The sequence below is a fragment of the Tetranychus urticae genome, chromosome 2 (assembly GCF_039701765.1).
Source record: "Tetranychus urticae isolate SD_2017Ah chromosome 2, NJAU_TeUrti_SD_1.0, whole genome shotgun sequence".
Taxonomy (NCBI): domain Eukaryota; kingdom Metazoa; phylum Arthropoda; class Arachnida; order Trombidiformes; family Tetranychidae; genus Tetranychus; species Tetranychus urticae.
In genome coordinates this window covers 4,578,116-4,603,594 of record NC_142959.1, presented here as the reverse complement: position 1 = coordinate 4,603,594, position 25,479 = coordinate 4,578,116, and the positions used below count along the sequence as shown (strand labels likewise).

Sequence of the window (25,479 nt, the reverse complement as noted above, 5' to 3'; positions counted from 1 at the left end):
TAATGTGAAACTATATAGATTGAAATAATGATAAGTTTGACGGCTAAAATTGATTTGATCCTAATAAATGTTCACTTTATGGACGTTCATTCAGTTCAATGGGATGCTAATTTTTATCAAACTTATCTGATTAACCTGACTAGCTCTTAGTTCAACTTGATTAGAAAAGTTTGTTCAAACATCACCGAGTTATTTTACATTATTATAACAACAAAAAATTGATAACATATGATAAAAACTAAATTAGTCATAAAATAAAATTAATGACTAAAATGATTTGGTTTAAATGATAAAAAAAAGTTCAATTTGTGAGCATTAAGCTCAACTTGAATCAATAAGCTGATTAAAATAAATTTTATTACATGAAAAATACATTTCCCCAAAACTTGCAAGGTTCAATTTCAATTCATATTCAATAACATATTTCCCTGAATAAACATTTACTTTATTCAACATTTTCCCAAATTCATTTCACCTAAACTCAGCGCTTTGTAAACATCGAGTTTTTGTCCAGAACCGCTTATGAAGTGCTAAAAGATTTTCACGATTTTTTGCATTTCGATCAAAAGACTACAACTTTTTGAACAACTTTTGAACTCAGCAATAATGAATGTTTCAACCAAAAAAGATCACAATCGGTTCCTTTTTTAATAGCCGAATGAAGCATATTGAAAATACGATGAAACCGATGCTTTATTTGGCTTCGGCTTATTTACATTGGTTGATCCAACTTGCATGATATGAATTTGCAGAGGTTTGAAAGGTGAAAGCAACAGCATGGAAGCGAAATTCGTTGAAGAAAAAAACGGATCCAACTTTTGTTTTTCCTCTTCTTCTTTTGGAGGAAACAAACTTGAAAGATGAAATTGATGATGGAAATAATAGCGAAAAAAGGCTCTCAAGGTCACCCAGTAATTTTTGAAATGAACCTCTCTTCAGAGATTGAAAGAGTCCTTTTGCTTACCTTGGCTTTTACCTGGTTTAACTGATACATAATTATATGGATAAGCTAAAAGTGGCACCTCAACATTGTATTCATAGGTTAACACACATTGAAGTCAGTTGCTTCTTTAAGCTGCTGTTGTCCTTTGCCTTTGATTGCACGACCAAGAAGCAGCCAAACAACAGGAGAAACAAAAAGAGCCTCAAGGCTTCACAGGGCATCATCATCCTTAAAGGGCAACAAGAGCACAAACAAGAGCAAGAAGCAGCAAAAAGTTTTAGGTCATCATCGTTCAAATGATTACCTCTGCAAAAAAGGCTCTATGGCTCAGGCCAAGTCTTTTTCAATCTGATAGTCTCATTTGGGTAAGCAGAGTAACAAGCAAAAAAAGGGAAACACAAGAAAAAATGATACAAAATATCTCGACAGATTAGATTACATGGAAAGGCATGGAAGATGGACTGAAGGAATATCAAGTTGATCAGATGAGGAGGGAAAAAGTGCTGATAGTGATCGGTTCACTTCGCTGTTTGCCTGTTCACTCAAGACGATCCCAGTCTTCCTACCACCTCTTATCATCTCCATCAGCCTAATCTTCATTCATTGGTAGTCCATTTAGCCTAAAAGCGACTCTTCAGCTAATCTAATTGTTCATCAATTTAACTGGTCATTTAACTGATCAAGATCACATTTACATTTCAAGGTTTTCATCTTTACCTTTTCCAACTAATTAACCAATTAAATACTCGAACACACAAATCAATTATCATTAGACATTATGCCTCCGTGTCTGTTGGACAGTTTAAGCCCACTAAATTACAAGTCCGTGAATCCAAAAAAGTTGGATAATTAATTGAATGTTTACCTTGCACTTTGACTTCATTTTACACTTGAAGATTGAAACACTTTTTACTTCTGCTTTTGCTTCGAGAAAAGTTTCAAATGAAAATTCATTGATTGATGAACCAATTAATGGTAATTTTTTGCGCCAAATTCATGATTTAAACATGATACAGAAAATGATGAAAAAAGTGAATTTTTTGTTCTTTATCCATCAATTGGTGAAATAAGTAAAAATGTAATATCAAATTTCACTGATGAACATTATCATGATCAAGTGAGGATAAAGATGGTCCAGAAAGAGAAGAAAAAATGAAACTTTTTTTCTCTCTTCATTTTTTTCTTCTTTAACTGGGTTCCATTCAATATCGATTATCAATGCAATTTTGCCTTTTCGTTTGTCATCAAGTTTGTCATGAAAATGATGAAAGTTTTTACTGCTTTTCAACTTGATTTTACTCACATCATGATGATAAATTGAAATCGTTAAGTCATTTGGAAACAATAATGTAATTTATTTAAGATTAAATAGTATTTTTTGTTTCGCTTCTTCTCCTGCCTTTTACCTCTCAAAGAGCTTCAGTTTGCTGCTGACTTGAGCCTTCATGTCGGTCAAGGAAGTAACTTATACTAAAGGATGAGACAGAAGACTGAAGAGACTCTGAAGATGAAAGATGATGATGAAGATGAAGGGAAAACTAAGGCTTAAAGCATTACCAATAATCCTGTTATATGATGAATCTTTTTTTTCTTTCAACTTACACCTAAATCCATATTGCTTTTAAAACTTTTTTTTCTCTGAATAAATGAATTTCTTTTTCCTCATCCCTCATCATGATCATCATTTCTGAGACGTTTCTTTTTCTCTCTCATAACTTTTTTCTGCTAATCTGTGTTTACCTTGAGTTGGTGAATGACTGAACTTGAAATGAACTTTTTTCCCTTCTTTTTCTATTTCAAAGTTTCTCATGATTTTCAATGAGAGAGAGAAAAAGTAGTGAAAAATTCTGTTGTCATGAATCCACCTAAATGATTTATCTCTCGTTCCATCGTCTTTAAATCTTAATCTCTCCACCTTTTCTTTGTTTACCGCAACAAATTCGTAGGATTAAATCATTATCTTCGTCATCATCGTTTTAATCATTTTTTCTTCTTCTTTTTCTATTTTCTCCTTTCAATGTTTTTCATTTTTTGTTGTGCTTTTTGGGCGGCAAGAAGATGCTATTTTTATCAGGCCCACCATGAATCCCGATTGATAGTGAGTGGGTCAACATTGGAATGATGAGCGTAAATTTGACAGAGTGTGAGTGTGCAAAAAGTGTAATTGAGTTTAATCTGGAGGCGAATTAACGACCATCAACTCTGTTCCAACCTTTGAATCCTGTTTTCCTTTCCTCTCTTACCCGCTGAACATGATCACAAATTAATTATCCATATCATCTCATGTCACAAGAAGCTCTAAGTTCGAGAAGTGCTGGTAAAAGGAAAACGGGAAAAGCTTTTCAAAGCCATCAATCAATTCTGCCTTTTCAATACAATGAAACGATTCATGCATGTTGAAGTGGCACAGCGGTACTGGACAGTCAACCGAGTACACAAATTGAATTGAGCAAATATCCAAACACAAATGATGAAATGTAATGAAATTCAAGTCCATGTCAAAACAGTCAAAATGAAGTTAATTAACGTTAATCAGAGTTGATCTCAAATTTATCTTAAAGTTGTAATTAAATTTCCTGTATTCTTTCAAATTGACAAACTTGTTTATTTTTCCATTCAACCTTCGTTTCATGATTTCCGATTTCCCGTTCAAATTGCATATTAAATGAAGAAAAAAGTGAAAAATTCGTAAAATTTGTCCATCAATAGAACGAAATTTTGACGCCTAAAATCCTATTCCATTATTCTCTATGATAAGATCAGTGGTCAATTTCGATGTGACAACAGACAGGTCAAGACACAAGTAAAAAGTTTCACTTTTAGAACAACTCCCATTTCCATAAATGATTCGAACTCGTTTTGCTTTTCAAAACTTTATTCGAAATAATCAAACTATTATCTCACTTCACCAAGACTCGATATCGATATTGTTCCCAAAGTTCGTCATAAAGGTTTTTTTCGCGACAAACTTCATCAAACGAAAATTCGCATTAATATAAGTATTCGGAGAAAATAGATGTTTTTTCATTGGACTTTCCTTTGATAGTCCAACGATGCTTTTTTCAAATGAATTACTTCAGAGTTAAACTTTGAAGTGTTATGATGACTTTAGTTTACCATTTTAAACTATTCTGTTCGCTCTAATGATTAATTTGATTTCAATTGAAACTATTCACGGTTAATTTAACAGCGATTCAATAACGAAATGCTAGTTAAATAGGAAAGTTGAGTGATTTTGGTTGCATTGGTAATATTAAAAGTCTTGGATTTATTGTGAATTCATGGCTCAGTTGGAATGGTTGATAAACATTGAGATGAGATTCAAGATGAATGTTTAGAGTCTAAATATTTACCAAATTGCACATTTGTTATTGTTCAATATTGAGATTGGAATCAGTTTAAACATTGAAATTAAACATTTAATTGAAACTAAGAAAAGAGTTTAAGAACAAGTTATCAAGATTGATTGTCCATCAGATGAAGCTTTTTTTATCATGAAAAGTTTCAAGAAAAATGATTTTTATCAACATACAAATGGAAATAAAGTTTCAAATTGATAGCTTTTTCTCCTTTTTCTTGAAATGAAATTTACTCAACAAAGTTAGCATTAAACGATGAAAGGAAAACAAAAAATGCTAAATTACTCATTAATTGATTATCAAGCAGATTAATCAAGAATGGCTGTTGAGGTTAAAATTGAAATGCAAAGTTCAAATCGACTCATCAAAATCTATCATAATAAATGAACTAGTCCAGGTGAAACTGTTGTCTCTCTTGTAAATTAAAAAGGTAATTTTGCTTCAACTAAACACAAAACTTGTTGCAAATATCAACTTGAACCTTTATTTAGTTTTGTTATCATCTTCATCAATTTACCTTTCCATTTCTTCTTGTATCATCATCATCATCATCATCAAAACCATTATCACAACAAACAACAGCGTCATCTTAAGGGTGCCTGTAAGCTTGTCTGCACGTAAAAACGAGAACAAAAAAATTACAAGAAATAGCAAAGAAGATGAAGAAAGGAAGAAAAAATTAATTGCCAAAAAGGAAAATTTGAAACTCTCAAGAGGCCCATTCGCATCGCCTAAAGCCTTCCCTTTTCCCTCATCCTTATCATCCTCCTCATCATCATCTTCATCAACATTTTTACTTATTATTTTTATTGTTGAACATAATTTCTGATCAGGCTGGTTAGGCATTGAATCTTCAACCTAACAAAGGCACTCTAACCCCATCAAAGGAGACACACAGTAAGCCCAATACCTTTGCATAGTTTCTATCGTCCTTTACGAGTGCGAATTTTCGTTCTCCATTTCTATCTTCGCTATTCTCATCATCACCTTCATAATCACCATTTTTACTCATCATTTTTATCTTTCATTGTCATGTTTATCATGTTTAAACCATTTATTTCTGATCATCTGAGAGCCTAGTTAGTTAGGCCATGAGCCAAACCTCTTTAAACCTAATAAGGTGACTCTCGTCCCATCAAGTATACCATATTGAAGGGTATCTTACGTCGATGCTTTTACAATCCAAGTAAGGCTGGTGCGATATTGAATCTTCAACCTAACAAACTCACTCAAATCCCGTCAAATGGGCACATAGTTAGGTAAGAAAAAAAGCTTCGCATGATTTCGATGAAAATTTTTTATCCTTCATTACTACATTGTATCATCGTTATCACCATTTTCATCATGATTCATATTTTCTTGTTCTTCATCATCATAATCATCAACATAATCTTTATCTTGATCATCATCGTCTTCATAATTTCTTATTATATTTAGCATTCTTCCCTTTTCATTTTTCCACTTTTCTAATGAATTTTTGGTGTAAACTGTTTTGACAGATTTTCTTATTTCTTCTCACAACAAACCTTCAATGAAACTATCAATAAACAAATCAAATTGAACATTGAAAATATGTTATCCATTTTGGGATGGGCTTTATCAATTTAACCCAATTTTGTTGGTGTAAAAATATTACCCAAAAACAAAAACATAAAGGTTCAACTTTAATGAAACAAAATTTACTCTAATTAATTCAATCAATTATTAATCTAAACAATTGCCTCTTTAAATGTATACATTTTTGTTGGCTATCAAATGACAAGCCCAGGTAATCAGATCATGTTTAACTTTATTAGCAAATTTACTTTAATTAAAATGTTTTCTCAATCAAATTGTTAAGACAATGGAAATGTGTTAAAAAATCATTCAAAGTGATTAATGATCAATTAAATGGCATTTGAAATAGATTGCTATTAGAGTATTAAAAAATGAAACGCGAAAAATGAGCATGAAATTAACAATGGAAATGAATTGTTAACCAAAAAGTAAATGGCGAAAACAATAAAGTGATCATAATTAACAGTTAATTATCATGCATATCTATTGATCTTTACGTTTAATTAAAGTAGATTTAGATGCGTGAAAATCGGAATCGCTTTTTTCCCTTCAACATTATTTGTGAATTTAGGTTGATTAATCGTCAAATTGTGAATATTATATTGAAAAGGATTGATTAATTGGTTTCATCAAAATGCTCGCGATAGTGAAAAGTTGAGGAAAGGAAAAATGCAAATGTTCAAAATTATCAGATGAATGCAAGATTTCAATGTTGGTTGTTGCTTCTTGTTGGATAAAATTGTTACATTACTTGAAGTGCTGCTTGTTATTGGAATTTTCAAGTGGGCTCAATTTATTCAAAGTTTGGTGACTTTTGTGTTGATTTTGAAAACTCATTTTTCAACAGTTAAAGATATTTATTGGGTTTGATGATGAAAAGGGTGAGATGGAAATTGATTACCATGACAATAATATCAAAATAGGGAAGTTGTAAAGGGTTATTCATTGGAGAGTTGCAGTTATAAATCAAAAATGAACTATGATTTGAGTGGGATCTACAAACGAAAGATGAACAAGAAAAATTTGATGACAAAGTTTTAGCAAATCTGTTCTTTAATTTTTAAAAGCGGGATTTCGGACCAAGAATAAATTAGGCGCCTTTTTTGATTGCAATTGCTTTAGAGGCAGCACTTTCTCCGAGAATAGCCAAATATTTGCTCGCTGTATCGATAAATTCACCAGTGACTGATTTGGCCGAATTCACATATTGTTGAGTGGCATCATGAATTATCTCAACTGATTTATCCTAAGAAATCAATTTATTTGAAGGCAAGTTGGGGTCGAGTTGCATAAAATACGATGTGAATTTAAAGCGTTCCAGTCTTCCAGAGGTTAGTATTCCTTTGACAAAAAACTCGTAAACATCTTCAATAGGAAAAAAATCATGAAAACAGGAATTTCTTATACGCTGGAGATCATGCAAGAATTGTAACCAATCTTGTTCTTTTAAAGTGACGGAGTTGACCTTACGACAAAAATCTCGGGTTATCTTATTCAAGATACCTTTAATTTCTGCTTTGTCTTTTTCATTAACCATTTCTTCCAGCCTTTGAACAGTAATAGAATAATTGTATTTCTTAAGAAGCTCAGCAACTTCCAACCTTTTATTCAATTGAATGGTTTCATCATTTCGCTCTTTGTCCAATAAGAATTGACTATCTGGTTCTGGAAATGGTTCAACGATGTCGAGTTCAGCATCCAATTGATCCATACGTTCATTTACATAGATATATTCGAGACCACAATCAACCAATTCTTCTTCACTTTGATTTATTAGATTTCAAATTAGAGGCCAATAACGGAACGACGTTGAATGACCTCAAACATTCAATCTTTGAATTGCGGAACCTCAGGTTTGAATCTGCGATCTGTAGCATCCAACGTTCGTGAGTTATGACTAGCCGTTTGCGATGAAAAACGCCGAATACAAGCATTACAAGTACAGTAGAGTTCAAAAACTGACAGTTAATCAATTGATCGTAACTCAGTCAGCGATTAATCAATAATTTGAAACTCATTCAATCAGTTCTATGATGTTTGCTGAACAATAATTCATTAGAATTGATATTTTGTATTAACTCCATCCGCGTCAAAAAATGCATGAATTCTGTTTGGCATTGAATGCATGAGGGAAGTTATAAAATCTAATAATATTTCTATGTAGTTTTTTAGAAATGATGCAAGCAATTAAAATTGAATAAATAGCCGATTAAGATATTTTTCATCTTAATTTATATGTCTATCAATTCTCTATGATCTAGTCTGTAAAATGCAAACAAATTTTCGGTTCCGATCTATCTTCTGATCAGAAATCTCAATTTAAACGTAAGACTGTCAGTTTTTTTGACCGCTACTGTATTATACAAAGTACAAGCTATAAAAATTTTACTCCAGTCTTTTCATGAAGTCTATTCTAGAAACTTGAAAAACAAAAATTTGAACTTTTATTTCTAAATAATGCGAACTTTTTATGATTTCAAAAATAGCTTTCTCTCCAATCTCAGTTAAAAATATGACTCGATTCGAAATTTGCATAGAAAACGGTTTAATGTCACATATTTAGTTCTTTATAATTTATCAAAATCAAATAATTAACTCACTGAATGTGTCTGAATAGTCTCTTTTCAATGGTCAAATTACACCTGGAAACTGATAAAATCATCCAATTGTTCTGAAATAAAAGATAATTTTACCAAATTCGTGATTCCACGCAATAAATGTCTAATAATTTTCAAAAGCAGCAAAAAACGACAAAAAAACTTGTGTCATTTTAACTTCAACCTGTTCCATAGCCATAAGAAATGAAACGTCGAGTGAATCGCACATCAAGGTTAAAGTTGGTATAAATTTTGTGGGTCAACATCAATGGGAATAATAATTGTCAACGTTAACTCAAATTTATCTTTAGCTATGTGCCAATTTAACCAATTACAAGATGAAATGTATCAAATGAAATTAGGTTAATAAACTAACCAATAATAATCACAGCTGAGAACTAAAAAAGCAAAGCAAAAAAAGTCATTTTGCAACAAAATTTAAACTCGCAATAAATTAGTTTGCAAACAGAATCAAATCAAATTGATTCTCTCCATGCAAACATATTTCATGGATGACAACTTTACTCTTGATAACTTTAATCACTCCAAATGCATCTGAGACAAATATTTACATTTAATTAAACGTTTCAATTTTTAGACAGATTTACATGAGCGCAAGATATGAACAATTGAAAAAAGGTAAAAAACTTGAAACGAAATATTCAAATGTAATAAAGGTAAAAATGTATAATCAAATAATGAACCAACAATTTTCCATCAAACATTTCATTTTCAAATTACTATTTCAATTGAAGAAACTTGCAAGTGATGAGTGATCAGATGGAAAAAACTCATCATTTTTCATGATTCTCATCACAGCAAGATTATCATGACAATGAGTGCACGAAAAGAAATGAGAAAAGAGATGAAAAAAGAGGAAAAAACTGAACTTCTCTCTTCTATTCAAATTGAGAATCATTGAAAATACCTTTTAGGCATCACCTTTATCCTCATCATTTTGCATCATTTTCATCTTAAAATTTACTCTCAATTTTGTTGATTCCCTTCTCATCATGATCATCAAAAGATGTATTCTCATCTTCTTATTAAACATGATTCTATTGTAGTTTCAAAGTTCTGTAAATTTCCCAACCAATTACTCGGAATAACAAAACCATTTAACTGATTATATTTTTGGAACCAAAAGAGGCTTCAATTGAAATTTATCTCCAGAGATGTTTATGTACTTAACAGTAAATAGACTGACAACGAACTTTTCATTTTTCCATTCTCTATTCAGTGTCAATAAATTACATGGAAATTGTCCGTTTCTCACATTAATTACAGATGTTTGACTACTTCGTCAACTTTGGATTTCTCTATTGAACCAGAGTTCGATTTTTTGATGAACCTTTTTGTACGCTTTCATTGGCACCAAGGTTTCACTTTTGTTCATTTGACCCTTTTTCGGATGAAACATTTTCTCATCTTTTTTCACTTTCATTCAATTCATCAAAATGATTGGCAGTATTCAGGGAAAGTAAAAGTTGCTTTTTTTCGAGTTTCGTTTTTTTACCTTTCAATGTTTAACAAGTTGAATGATTCTTTTTTTTCTCTCTCTTCTTGGTTCATTGTAATTCATTGAATCTCATGTGAGTCATTTAGTGGTTTATAATTATGATTGATTTGAATTCATGTGATTCATTGATGAAGAAAATTTTGATTAAATTAAAAGTGTTTATTGGTTTGGGCAAGAGAAGAGGAAAAACATTCATTTTAACTCATTTTTTGCTCGCTCCTCTGATTCAACACTTGAAAGTCTGTAGATTGATAAGAATCTTGATTCATGAGAAGTGCTTCTGTTTCGTGGGAAAAGTAATGAGGAGAAACTGTCAACTTCCGTTTAGTTTAAAATTTTATGTTTAACTGTTTAATTCGGGTTAACCTTGCCTGGCTGACAAACTCATAGACTTTTAATAATGTGAATCTTGAACAAAACTGAGACTCAAAATTGTTATCTCAACAAATCAATTGTCTTGTTCAGTCTGGTTTCTTTCTCTCCAGATCTTTATTCAGGGAAAACATCAGGGGAATATTTCCGCTTCTTTGTCAAGGTTTGTCATAATGATGACGATGATTATAGCTGTGATAATAAGATCACACTGATGATATAATTGTGCTAGATGATTATGATGAGATTGAATATGATAAACAAATAAAAGTGGCAACTTTTTTCTTCACTCATTTACGCGGTAATTACAATTGATTGTTGTTTCTTTCATGGCGCTCCATCAACCTGTACTTTGAAAAAATGATAATTCAACCGTTCTCTATGAAAATGATGATTTGATCATTGCACGTAACTTTGCATGTCATCATATTTGTGTGTTTACTTGTCTCTCTCTCTCTCTTCCTCTCTTTCCCTTTGTAATCATTTTTTCATGCAAAATTCATGTTCAGATGACTTGAAAACCATGGTTAAAATAGTAAACAAAATTATCAGAAAAGCTCTCCCACTCAATGAGGTAATCGGAATGAGATTTGGCATATTTTTCCTTCGCTAAAAGCAATTTTCAATAATCATAATCGAAATGATTCAGTCGCTTTCTTAAAGCATGAAAACTCAAAATCGATCATTGAAAGTAAATAACATTGACTGCTATGTAATAGGCACCAAGTATTGTTGAGGTCAACCCAAGCCTTCATGCTTCTAGGTTAAGCTTCAACACTTGCTTTGCTGCACAAAAACAGTCAATTTATGGGAGGAAAATTTCCATTTGTTTTCGTTTCAATCACAAAGCAAGTTCGAAGTTAGACATTTCGAGGGTTTAAAGGTGGATGTCATCTGTTCAAAAGTTTCTCTGGTCGATAGTTTTCGAGAAAATTGAGTTGAACCAATGTAAACAGTAAAAAAATCAAAGTTCAACTTACTCTTCCTCTACTAACTTTACAGCCTTTTGGTAATTTTTCAAGTGAAATGATATGAAATGTTTATTAGGATCAAATCAACTTCAGTCATCAACTGTTATAATGATAAAATACATTGACTTTAATCAGTTTTTTGGCACATTAATAATGCAAACCCAATGATACTTTAAACTATAGTTCAACTTTATGTAAACGTTTTATTTGAATTTGAATGGTGATTTGAAAATTGCAAGTTTGTATCAACAGAAGAAAAATCAGTTATTTTTGTGTAAAAAAAAGATTTTACTTTTACTCTGTTCAGGCCAAACTTCCGTTGGTATTTGATAATGATAGACTTTATTGAGGAAAGGTATATACGAGCAGATTGCATTCGTATGCGTTAGCTGCAACTGACCATAACATTGTTTATATCCACAGGTCAAAGCTAATTAAAGGTTTTATTTACATGTTATTAAATTTACAGGAAATGGGAAAACATTTTCAATTTGAAACATGAACGACACTAAAAGAAGAGCAAAAAGACTTGTCCTAATCACTTTCAAAGATCATCCTAATTACCAATGTGATTATCTCCTTCCTTACCTTGATTAATCTATTAGCTTATTAATATATCCGGTTCAAGTTTAAAAATATATTCAATCTGACAAGAAAAGAGCAACTTTTTTACCTTTAAAAACTCGCTTTTTTCATTCCAAATGATTAACTTGAAATGTAATAACCGACAAACAAAAACTATCTCAAGTTACAGCCTCAGACATATTCAGTACAAAGAACAAGTTTAAAGCTCACCTTTTTTTACCTTGATTATCAACTAGAGACAAAGGTTAATGGAAAAGAGTTTATTTTTTAAAATATTTACAATTTCAATATCGACTAGACAATGGTTCACTTTGAGATATCTTAACTGTTGTTGGGTTTGCCTTTGATTGACCCAATGAGAGATAAAATTTTATCGACGATTAACAGGTAAACATCTACCCATTCCCTTGGAATCGACTGGACAATCATGTTGAGTGGCTTTTGAAGAAACGAAGCTGGCTGCTCTACATACTCTGGAACTGGACTGATCACTGATCGAGTGACGCACCTAATCACATCTTGGTACGTTTCATCAAGTCCCATTGGGCTTGTGTGCAATAGTTCAATGGCTTGCTTCACTTGGTCTACTTGCTCTTTGCCATACACTTGTTGTACACTTGGCACTGTATTGGTCCACATTTCATCGATTCGTTGGTTTGAAATTTGTGGATCCATCATGGGAGTTCGAGCAAAGACTGGTTCAACGGAAACAACGGATACTCCGAAAGGCATCATTTCCAACCTTAGACCGTCAGCAAAGCAAATGATTGCTGCCTTGGACATGGCATAGGCTGTCATGAATGAAGAGGTAACTCGACCGCCAAAAGATGAAATTATAATTACTCGACCGAAAGATTTTCGAAGAAGCGGCAGGAAAGCTCGGGTAACTTTGACAACACCAAACGTGTTTACCTCAAAAAGCGAGCGAAAGTGATGATCGAAAGTTCCCCATTCCAGTTTACCGGTTCGACTGAGACCGGCATTGTTAATGACTGCCCATAAAACATCGCCTGGAGTTGCCTCCAAATGAGAGGTGATAAAGTCGACTGCATAATCAATGTCATGATCGTTGGTTACATCCAATTTAAAGATAATCATTCGTTCCTTGTTAGACGCATTTTGCTTCAACAAGGCTGCACCCGAACTCGTTGGATCATAGCACGAAGCAAACACTTTGAAACCAAGAGAGTTCAAGCTCAATGCCATTCCATGGCCCAAACCCTGGTCACAACCTGACAGCAATGGAAGAAAATCATTTTAAAGTTAATACGAGAACACAAAATTCAACCAAAAGCTGAAAACCAAATTCGACTCTTGACCTAATTTGCAATGACTTTTCCCTTCAACTAAACTAGAAATCTGAGCCTCTCAGACCTGACCACAACCTCAACGAAAGTAATTTCAGTTCAATATAACGTTGACGTTAACCATGATGAAGCTGACCGTATACTTGAATCACCTGAAGGCTAATTTGAAACAAGCTTTAGCTGCAGTAGAGTGAGGTCAGTTGAGTTCAATTTGAGGTTATCAGTATCTTGATGAAAGTTGATTTGGTTCAAGTTAAACGTGAAGACTGAAAAGACGAAAAAGTTGGTTAAAAAGTGTTACAACAAACTTACCCGTTATCAGAATAGATTTATTAGTTGGATCAACAGATTTACAAAAGATGAACACAATGAATCGCTTTAGAGGTGAAACAATTAGCCAACAAACTAAAAGGACACTCAACAGGCCACCAGGAATACTAGCATAGAGAGCAATGTTGGGAAAAAGTGAAACCATAATTGCAACAGTTGTAATCAAGAGGCCAAAAAGAAACCATTTTAGTCCATAAATGCCGGTTGATTTGCGTTTAGAAACTACTGTAACACAGAGAGAAACATTGCAGTGTTTGAATTTAAATGATGAAAAGAAAATGAAAAATTGAAATCTTACTTTTTGGCTTTTCCGTTACAAAAGAGGCCGGCGAAGACATGATGGAAACAGACTAGACTTTAATGTTTATTTATCACGAAATCAAAATTTTTTCAGTTGAAATATTGTCACAAGCATGGCACGGAATTTTGGTTAATTACTTTGGATTGTCGGCAATATTAAACATTCATTTGTAGCACGCACTTTTTGTCTCATAAACAGAGATTTAATTCACTGTAAAACATTTTAAAGTAAAAAAGTTTGTTGTGAGTTTTAATCGAAATGAAATGAAAAAAGAAAAGTTTATGAAAAGAAACTCGAAAAGCGGTTATTGAAGTATAAAGAGGAGGTCACTAAAGCAATCATATTCATTTGGCCTTTCATATTCTGAATGTTGATTAACTAGTTAACCTGATATATCAAGTTTTACAGCATCATGATGCTCATTACCAGATTAGCCGAGCTTTAGTTTTTCACGCTTTCTGCTGAAACAAGAAAAAAGCTGCTCTTTTTGTTTCTATTACAACTTGGCTTGACTTGAAATGAGATCTAATAAAGTTTCACTCAAAACTTCGAGATAAATGCAATTTTGATTTGGATGTAAATCCAAAGACAATCGATGATCATTGAGTTTGAGTATCCACAGAAGTACAAACAGAAATTTGTTCCGCTAAACATCAGTCAAGGTATTAGAGTCATTGAACAAACGCTTCCCGATTGTCGAAAAAGTGTGTAAACAAGAAATGCCGTTTCCTCTTCTAATAGTATAAGATTGCGTTTTCGCATCAATAATTAAACACAAGCAAACTCTTTCGACCCATCGTTACATCATTGCAAGATTTGTCTGATTTCGTAAAGTTATAGCAGAAGCTCTTAAAGAACCAAAATATCATGACCGATGCATTCTGTCAATCATAGAGTTTTTATAGAAATTGAATTCGATCACAAAACTTTCTCAGCCTACTCGAGAAGGAAAGATGAAAGAAGTATCGCAGACTGAGACCTCATTTTGATACTTTAACTTCCAGGAGATATTAATAGTTAGGAATCATTGATTCGTTACGAAGGCTGTCAATTTGGGACATCAATTTTCGCTGTTGAATTCATGTGCGGATTCAATTTCGCCCGTATCGATTTACGCATCTTGATTTTATTGGCTTTCAAACGCTTGGACCTTCAATTTAATCATCGAGTATTTTTGACAAACAAGAAAAGAAGATTTAAAACAAGATAATCATCAGCTATCAATTCAGTTCAGTTGAATGAATCAGGTCAAATGAGCACATTTGATGTAAACTTTCAGAAGCTTTAAGATCAACTTAATAATAGGGATTTCATGTTTCATTGAAATAAACAGTTTAATGCTTTTCCGTCTTTTACTTTCAACTTTAACATCACTTTTCAAAGCATAATAAAAGTAAAAATTTGACTGGTTTTGGACTCTTTTCAGTCAAAGAATGAAGGTTAAGATCGAAACTTTAGAAACAGATGAAAGTATTTATGCAGCATTTTCATTTTGAATGCAAGTGCGAAAACTAAGAACGAATAACTCTTTATATAACCAAATAGTAAATGAAACGCTATTAAGTTTGCAGTCTTCTTCAAATGCGAGCAAAGACAGTTATCCAAATAACGATAGAAGTTAATACTTTAGCAGATTTACTTGCTTATTGCTGTACAATCGAAAATTGGTTGAGAATAGCTTGCAAAAAGAACCATCTAGCAATATTGATCGCTAAAAATAAACTTCATAATATAAATGTGATTGGAAATATTACAAATGATACAAAGATGCTTGGACGACTTTCCATTAACCTTTTATGTCTGTATCTTTACCCATCGCCCATCAGACTTGCTCAAGGCTTAAAGTGTTCAATGACATCGGTAGTGTTTCCCAGTCTTTTATCATCTTAAATTTGTCCTCTCAAGGTAATCATCATCATCATCTTTTACCTGAAGCAATGTTCAAGTTAAAGAACTGAGAAACATCCAAATGATGAAGCAACTGACCATATCCACTGAATCATGCAATTAATTGCTTACAATTGAAACAGTTAACTGGCTCAATCATATCCCTAAATGAAAATACAACGAAAATGCAAGCAACGAATCTGGAGATTTCAAAATGAGTCAGTTTAGCAAGTCACTGAGAAGGGTCAGATCATTGTTATTCAAATAATGGTTGTCTGTGAAACACTAACAATGTAAATGTGATTCGCAAAGAAAGATGCTCCAGTCAATATTCCTGTCTGTACACTTTATTAGCTCGATTCTTTTCATTAGAAGTTAAAAAGCATGAAAAAGCACTTTAATGGGTGAATAAGTTCAAGACTTGTAACATAAATTGAAATTTATTTGGAAATCGGCTCAATTCTATTGAAATATGATATGCATTGAATGAGTAATAATTGCAATTGAAATACTCAGTACCAGTCTTATGCAAATAAACAAGATTTTCCAGGAAATGTTCTAATTCACTCGACTAGCTGAAACATTTCTGGTGCTTTTCCGTTTTCATCTGTTCATTCAACTTGAGTTGTACTGACAAGGGAAGTGACCTTGCTTGTACGATCATTTTCGATTTTTTTCGACTTTATATTGTAGAGGACAAAAAATAATTAGACACGTATTTTTGCTTTTTTTACGCCGGTGCGCGGTTTTTGATATTTAGGTACTTTTAAGTGAGGATATTGCATTGAAATCTATTGGAGTCACTGAAAAGTGTTTCACAATTTTTATTAAGATTTTTCATTTTTCTGCTTTTCATTGTTTTACTTGCTTCTCAGTGACGGCAATACATTGCTATTTTTAATTAAAAGTACCTAAATATCAAAAACCGCACACCGGCGTAAAAAAAGCAAAAATACGTGTCTAATTATTTTTTGCCCTCTACAATATAAAGTCGAAAAAAATCGAAAATGATCGTACAAGCAAGGTCACTTCCCTTGTGAGATTTTTAGCAAAGCGCGCTTAATCGTGACAATAAAGATTGAAACAAAGTGTGAGCTAATCGTAATCATCTTTATTCATCGTTTCATGAATGATGATCAATTACTGAGAGAATAAAGAAGATTCAGAATAATTGTGAACTCAAATTGAAACAAACAATTAACACAATTTTTAATTTGGCTCAACTTGCAACTGCAGAAAATCGGTTCAATAACTTGTTCAATGGGCGAAATAAAAGTTGAGTTACTGATGATAATTCAAAGATAATGATGCTTGGAAGAAAATTGAAAAATGTCTTCAAGAGAGAAGAAGAAATCTTTTTTTTCTCAACAAAAAATGAAATTTCCAGGTAAATTGATGTCGACTTTGTCATTGAGATTTCCTTTCTTTCCGTACTTTTTATTGTTGAATCATTTTGTGTGTTGTTCAAGTGTATTTTGTTGCATCAAATAATGATGATTTAAGGGTTGTTATTTCATCAGGCAAGCGAGAGAGAAAAAGATCTTCAGGAAACATTCAGAGTGAAATGGTCCATGTCAATCATGAAGAGATGGAGAAACTTCGTAGGTGAAGAGGAAAATGAAAAGGTGAACGTTTTTTTCTCTCGTTATTACAAAAAGAAAAATGATTTTCAAGTTTTTTTCTCTCAGAGTTTCTTTAAAAGCATTTACTCAGGTAAGGAAATTGTTATTGATACTTATGATAAACATGATAATGATAACCTTTTCCTTCACCTTCACCAGTCTTGGTGAACAAAAAAACTCACAATAATTGGAATGAAATTGTTGCTTATTGAGCTTCTGTAAATGACCTCAATCCTGAGTCTTTTAACGCTCATTGAATCAACATGAGTCCAACTAATCAAGTTGATGAATGATGAATTTCGCTACTTTTATTCACATTTCATTGATAATTTCCATGAAAAATCGAATCATTTATTGTTCAAATTGTAAGATTGAGGAAGTTTTGGTTATGAAAATTCAAATGAAAAGTTGGTAAAAGAATGAAATTTTGTAGAGAAAAAGAAAAAATTGGAAAAAAATTGTTGACAGTTGAGAAGCTTTTCGTTTGTGCCATTTTGCTTTGGTCCGATCCAAGGTTTTGGTCAATCAGTTTGCAAATGAAAATTGAGGTTAAAAAATGAACTTTTTACTGAGAAAAGAAAGCAATTTTGACATGAACTAAACTAATGATTTGGGTGGAGATTAACTTGTGAGTGACTTTTTATTACTTGGGATGAATAATGGTAATGATAATGGCCAATTGGAAGCCCATCAAAGTGAACCTTTATTAGTATCGAATCAACCTTTTTTGTCATTAAAATGTTCATTTTTTACACACGTTTCAAGTTTCATGTCACAGTGTTTTAATGTGAATTAAGCCGATGATGAATTGAAAACTGCAAGTCAGGTTGACTTGTTATTCTGGGTAAATCAATGAGTCTGGCAAATTGTTACCATTACATGAAACTGTTGAAAAGAATGGATTTATTGAACTCACATTTAGTCATCACTTTTGTCACAAATTCAATCAATTATCAACTTTTAGCCAACGAAATTTGCATAGACTTTTCCACATTTTCGTTGCTAACCCAAATATTGAATGACAGTCTTAGCTTTGCAGCTTTCACTGTCTGGTTCGATCGATAATATCAAGAAGACCATTCATTTATTTTGACAATTTTAAGCACTTAAAGAGCTCTGCAATTTGCTTAACTATTGAAGTAATTTGCACGAAATGCAAGAGAAACCAAAACTATTAAAATTAATGTCTAGTTCGTGGATGAAGTTTCAAATTATGTTTGATACGATATTTGATTGCAACGAAATTTTTTGTTCAAATCATATCGTTTAGGAATATAAGCGAGATATAAAGCTAAGTTAAAGCTACTTTCTTCCAAAATCTATGACTTCGCTTTGAACAAAATAGCTTTGAAAAAGGTTGCTTAGCTCTTTAGATTTGGTCAATGCATTGATGTATTTCGCCCCATAAGAGACCTGAAAACAACAGATCTCACAGCATCTGGAGGTAAAGGCTTCAATATCATTGCACTGAGGTCGTCTTTTTATTCAACTTTCACTGACCACTGTAAGCCACTGTGGTGAACATCGGATTTCATGTTTTTCATCTCATTGAATGTTGTAGACTCTTTTCAGTTTATGAATTGTTACTGTCATTATTGGGACAATTGTGCTCTCTTTGACTTTATCATGTTGAATAACGTATTTGAGTTCAATCACTGAGCTCGAATATCCAGCTTTCGATTGAAGGAAACTTTTTTCCTAATCATTTGTTTGACTTTCAATTTTCAATTTGTTAACTGCAATTTTGAAATAAACTGAACACGAATTGAAAAAGGACAGAGAAGATGTTGATGAAGATGAAGATGGCAAGTAAACAAGATGAAATAAAGTTGAACTCGAGTTTAGCCGAGCGTAAACAGGAAAAGGCAAAGTTTACTTTTTAAATGATAGTAACCTCAACCTGGCTTGGTCTTGATGCTTCATTCAGATTCTTAGCTCGATGTTTCAAGATTATTGAATTGAGATTCTGAACTGATTTCAGTTTATTAGATAAACAAGTTGACTAACAAACAAAACTAAACAAGGTAAACAAGAGAGGCATTAAAAAAAGAGGAACCATAAAATGATAGAAAAAAAGAACAAGTAATAAAGAGTAAAAAATTTCGTCTAATGAGGGTTAATTTAAGGTCAAAAAATCAGTGACATAGTACGTGATTCCATTGAATTTCATGATAATCAGAGAAACGAAAAGAAGAGCAACAAACGGAGAGAAACATTTTTTTCATCAGCAAATAACTCAGCAATAATTTGCTTTCTCCATCATGTTCATCCTTCATTGGAACATCTTTCCGTTTCTTCCTTCGTCATTTCTCATGTAATTTTGTTATCATTATTTCCCTTTTGTTTCATCATGGTTATCTTATTCAACTGAACTCGAAAGTGCGCAAAACTTGAAATCAAAGTCGACAAACAACATTCAAGTATTAATCAAATCATGTAAGCTTCAGGTCATCATCAGGTTGATGGGATAAAGGACTAGGAAAAGAGAATGATAAAATTGATGAGAAATATGATGATAAACATGATCAGATTGAAACTCTTTTCTGTGGTCTTTTTATGGTCAATTCATCATTCACCAATGAGCCTCATCAGGCTCATTTGTCTTGTTTGGAGACAATAAAATTCAATCGACTAGATGAAGGCAAACAAATCAAATTATTGAACATTGAGTGGAGAAGAAAAAAATCAGAATATTCTGAACAACTTTTCCTCTTTTCATCACTAGACATTTATTTTTTGAAACTTTTGCCCTTTTCTCATGTTCACTATGTTTTGTCCATGGTTTCACCCTTGTTGACCTTGCTGGTTACAATGAATCCATGAACAGTCAACCTTGATATTAGTTTGGCCATTTGGTTGATAACATTTTCTTCGTCTTTTTGTTTTTCTCTCTTCCTCTTGAATTCTTGAGATTCCTTGAGCTAACCATCTTAAAAGGACAGGTTATTTATTATTATCATTATTACTATTATTTTTATTGTCATATAACTTAAGATAAAAGCGTATTATATAAGTATAACAAATGAAGGAAACAAAATAAGAAACAGATAAACCAAGCAAACAAAACATTCTTGTCACTCCCAATGATCTGGAAACTCCATGTTGATGTTGATGTTTTTTTCGTCTCTCTTTTTCTGCTTCTTTTCCTTATTCCTCCAGTAACCAATAAGAATGTTCAATTTTGCGAGTAAAACAGGAAATTTATCATGACACTTATGGTGCAACTTGAAAGTTTGTTTTTTTCATGTGCATTTTCCTCTGTCATTAGAGAAGCAAAATATTCTGTTCAACAATTTAAAATCAAATTTTGTCCCCATTGCAATGAATAGAGAAATTCAAATTCAAATACTTCAAACCATACGAATGAACAGGTCACATCAAGACGACTTTTATCATAGATTAGGTTCTATCTAGTCTGCTAACGAAGATGACCTTCGGTGAGAAAACAATTTTTCATCTTTCAGGGAACATCGAATTGAGCTATTCTAAAATTAATCTATCAATAACATACTTCAATCGATATAAAATCTGTGTTCATTCATGAACTAAAATAGAGCGAACTCGATACTTTTCTCGTTTTTGCCTTTTAAATGAGATCTGCTTTCTAATGACTTGAGTCTATCAGCATTTTGGCCTATTTGATCAAGTACAAGTAAGAAATAATGTTTCTTTTGTGCTTTCAAAATGAAAACAAAACAGAAAATAATTTACTTTTTCAAGATAATAAAGATAAACATGAAAGGAAAATGTTCAATAATATTTGTGTGAAAGCAAACTTATCCAATTGTTATTGCATTTCAGATGAAGATGTTATTAGGAAAAAGATATAATGTGCATTTGTATATTATTAGCATCATTTGTAAAATAGGAATGCAAAAACGAAAAAGAATCTGAATTATTAACATTTTTTCATCTCAACTGTTTGGTAAACAGAAAATCATTTTGACCTTTTTTCTTGCAGTTTTCATGAAAATTAACATGAAAATATTCAAATGAAACAAGAATTGTTAGAAACGAAAGAAGCGAACAAAAAAATGTTTCTTTTTTTCCAATTGCAAATAATGTTATTAAAGATATTTTCAAATATCATGCTACTTTCCATGTAACCATAGTTATATTCATTTCTCCCTTGGAATTTGATGGATAACGATGTTGGAAATGTTGACGGTAAAATGTTGCATGGAACTGAATAAAAGCTGAAGCTAATGAATTTGCTAATGAAATTTGTTGACAAGAAACAGTTTGGTTAGTAAATGAAAATATTGAACCAGAAAGTATTCAATTGCTGGTTCAATCAATGAACCTTTTTTAATTACATGTTGATCTGAATGTTGGATAATTGGATAAGAAAGAGATTTCAATAAGACGAACATGTTGAACGATGAAGTCTGAGATGAAAAAATTTCACTTTTTTATTGTCATCATGATTGGCTCTGTCATGAAAGGTGAACAAAGCTGATGATGAAAAAAAACAACAAAAAAAGAAGAGAAAAGTTTCGATAAAAGTTGAAATGTAATAAGATGAACATGTGATGAAAACAAGAGAATCCTTTCTTTCCATCTTTTCTCAGGCAACCTCATCTTCATCCTTTTGCTTGTTAATTTAAAGACAATCTTGAGTCAAAAACATTCTCAAGATGAGAAGGAAAAAGAAGAGGAAAAACAAACGAATTGAACATTTTTCCTATTCGACTGTAATTGAAGTTTTTGTTAACTTTTTTTTCACACCAAAGGAAAACAGTAAAAACAGCATCTTCATCATTCCTCTTCTTCATCATTATCTTCATCTTGTTCACTCCTTACAGGGAAGTTTAAATATAATAGAAAATCAATCCCAGTTAAACTCTTTTTTTTCACTTTTCCTCAACACTAACCTTATTCTTTGTCATCTTCATCATTCTTCTCTCTTCTTTAACGAGTTTTCCCTTTCTTCTCAACTCATTCAACATCAATTTCATGATTATGATGATCAACTGAAGAGAGAGAGAAAGAGAAAAGTAGAAAACCCTAAAATAATAGAAGAAAATAAAAAAAAACAATTGCTATTCCAATAGCCTCTAGACATTGTTTTCCTTCTCATTCAGAGCTTTTCCATGATCAGGAGAAAACGAAAAGTTGAAGAGGAACCTTTTTTCTTCTCTTGATTGTTATTTCATGCTCATCACTGAATTTTCATTACAACCTTCCTCAACCCTTTACCAACTCTACTTGACTTGTGATAACGATTCATGATAAATTACAAAGGTGAACAAGAAAATATTCCGATTATCACTGAGCCAATCTCTTTTCATTTAATCATTTTCTTTGCGTTCTTACCTTTGATCAGGAACTTGAGAGTGAAAAAGGGTTGAAAATTTCAATTCTTTTTCCAAACATTTCACCCATTCTTTCCTCGAAACCTCAATTTGCATATTTCTATCACCAGTAAACAGAGTGAAGAAAAAATTGAAAACTTTTTTCTTCTCCTTCCATTCATTAATTTGTTCATTAACATTTTTCTTGCCTGTTCAACATTTGATATCGTTTTGGGTTGATTGATTATTGATGAATAGATTTGCGATATCGAAGGTTGAAACTTCATTTCGAGTAACAGCTTAGGGTAAATATTGAAAATGCATTTGCTTTCATTCATTTACAGAATTGAATCGAAATTTGAAGAAAAAAAATTTTCTTCTTTCCTCGAAAGTTGCGTTTGAAAAGTTCAACTTTTGTTTGACCAGAAAAAAAGTGTGCAATTTTGTTTAACCAAATAGACAAAGTAAATAACCATTTTGGAGCAACTTTGAATTTCCTGAAACGAAAATCATTTTCATCGTTGATAACTCGTAAGAAGAAGGGAAAATATGATGAAGAGGCAAACAATAATAGCTTTTTCTTTCTCATCCAACATTGAATAATCTTAATGCAATGGTAAACAACAACAACATGAAAAGTAGAGAATGGAAAAGGAATGAGAAAAAAAAGGCGAAAAAATTGATAATCAGTTGGAACTGAAACTGTTATCGATAATCGAATCAATGGTAAACCAAAGAAATGGAAATGAATATGACTTTGGTGTGAAAATGTGAAACAACTTTATCTGTTGGAACTTTTTTTCTTCTTCTTTTTTTTCCTTCTTCAGGTTCAGAACTAAATCCTCATGGATTACGAATGTTGAGGAAAAGAGTGGAGCGAAGAAAAAAAACTTTTTTTCTCTTTCTTCTCTTCTCGATCATCTCAGAATTATTATCATTATTATCATTCCGAGTGAACCATTTGGTGGAATCAACAAAAGAAACTTTTCTTTTCTCCTTTCGACACTTTATTTCAATCTCACTTTTGAAACATATTCAGTTACATGGTGATAAAGGTGACAAGGAAATAAGTGAAAAATGTAAAATAATGTTCTGTGATGAGTTGAAACTCTAATCTGGAAACTAGACTAAACATCAATATTTCGATATTGTTTTCACCGAATGTTCCAGGTTGACAGAATTTCATTTTACCTTTAAGCATGATTAACTCTCATCCAGTTATTCATGAATATTTGATCATTACTATTCATTCAGAGCAATGCATATTGAGCAAAGAGAAGAGGCAAAATACTTGAAAAGTAAACACTCTTAGAGCAAAATGATGAGATAAATTGAAAGTTATTTCATGATGAAAAGTAAAGATTAAATTTTGTGGTTCATTTTTTTCCTCTTTTTTTTCATTTTCCATTTTTTCATATTAAACTTTTGTTTTGCTCATTTCATTCAAATCGATTCATTATTTGATCTGAATACAGAATCATTGTTCTGTCATCTTCATTCCTTGATCCAATCAAATGTTCACTGATATTCAAATTCAGTCAAAAGTCAAGTTTCATTTTCCATTTCAATTTTAATCATTTCCTTTTCCCTCAAGTTGAACTGGACTTTTCAAAAGATTTCATTAAACTGTCAATTCTGATGATGAGCTTGTTATTGAAATAATTTGTTTGATTAACTTGAAATTTTGTATTCTATTGAAGATGAATTTGAATAAATTTTTTTGCATCAAAATTCAATTTCTATTTTTACTTTCATTTTTAACTATTTAAATGAATTAAAAGTTGAAAGATTTAATTATTGGTTCAAGTTGAAAGGGAAATTGAAATGTTTAATTGAATTGAATTGATACAAATAATCATGGGAATTGGGTAAACAATTAATGAATAGATAATGACATGAAAAGAGTTTAAACTTGTAATTGTGATTCCAATGATTTTAATTGTTTTGTCAACTTGTTTAAAGAGTTCAAACAAATCAATTTGCTTTTCCATTTTTGATTAGCCATTCAACTGACCATTTGACCTTTCACTTGCTCGGACTGTCTCATCATTCTGATTTACTCAATCTGTTATCATTTAATGAATCAAGTTGAAGGTAAAAGTATTGCAAAGTGAATTTCATGTTTACCATCTTTATAAATTACAAGTGTCACTGGTCAATTGGTTTTTCTGTTGATATTATTGTCCAATTTAATAGTACAGGTGATTTAGCGTCATCATTAAATGCATTTTAATAAATCTTTTCGCAAATCAAAGGTTTCACAAAGAAAGTGGTGAAAAGTATGAGATGAAACTGATTTGGCTTTCAACTATTCTTACAACATTCAGGATGAATCAAGAGCAACTTTTGACTTATGATGGCGATGATAAATTTTGATGGTGAGCCAAGAAAAGAAAAGGAATGAGTAATGATTCAGAGAAAGTTAAGGAGTGTCCATCTTTTTTGTTGTAAATTTGTTGCTGTGTGGGTTTAAATTGAAACAGAAAAGCAATAATCATAATTCAATTCAGAATAAGTTACATTGATGATGAAAATGAGAAATGATGAGAGTAAAAGTTAACGGACCGTAAACAGCCCAGCACTCTATTACATTTGATGGGCCAAGAGTGACTTATCTAGGTTGATCCAACCGAGTCTATTGGGCTGACTAGACTGACTTTGGAAGTTAGCAAAAAATTAAATTCATATAGCTTTTGTTCATTAAAAACGGAACTTTTCAAATGATTTTCTTAAAACTGTTGATCACCATGAAAATGTTAAATCATAAAGAAATAATCATGATTCAATTCAGAATAAATGATGACAATGAAAGTCAGAAATGATGAGAGTAAAGTT

General features: G+C 31.9%; 1 protein-coding gene across 1 annotated transcript; it reads right to left on the bottom strand.

Moving 5' to 3' along the window:
- Positions 1–12,148: 12,148 nt before the first annotated feature.
- LOC107366340 (D-beta-hydroxybutyrate dehydrogenase, mitochondrial-like) lies at positions 12,149–14,131 on the bottom strand. Its single transcript, XM_015933920.3, has 3 exons — positions 13,839–14,131; positions 13,523–13,765; positions 12,149–13,135 (listed from the first exon to the last, which is right to left on the bottom strand). Exons 1-3 carry the CDS (start codon positions 13,876–13,878, stop codon positions 12,225–12,227), a joined length of 1,194 nt encoding a protein of 397 aa, XP_015789406.2. The 5' UTR covers positions 13,879–14,131; the 3' UTR covers positions 12,149–12,224.
- Positions 14,132–25,479: the final 11,348 nt, after the last annotated feature.

Coding starts and splice junctions, on each gene's coding strand:
- LOC107366340 (XM_015933920.3), bottom strand. CDS start 13,878: ATGTCTTCGCCGGCCTCTTTTGTAACGGAAAAGCCAAAAA. Junction 13,766..13,838: donor TGTAACGGAAAAGCCAAAAA/GTAAGATTTCAA, acceptor TCTGTGTTACAG/TAGTTTCTAAACGCAAATCA. Junction 13,136..13,522: donor TAAATCTATTCTGATAACGG/GTAAGTTTGTTG, acceptor CATTGCTGTCAG/GTTGTGACCAGGGTTTGGGC.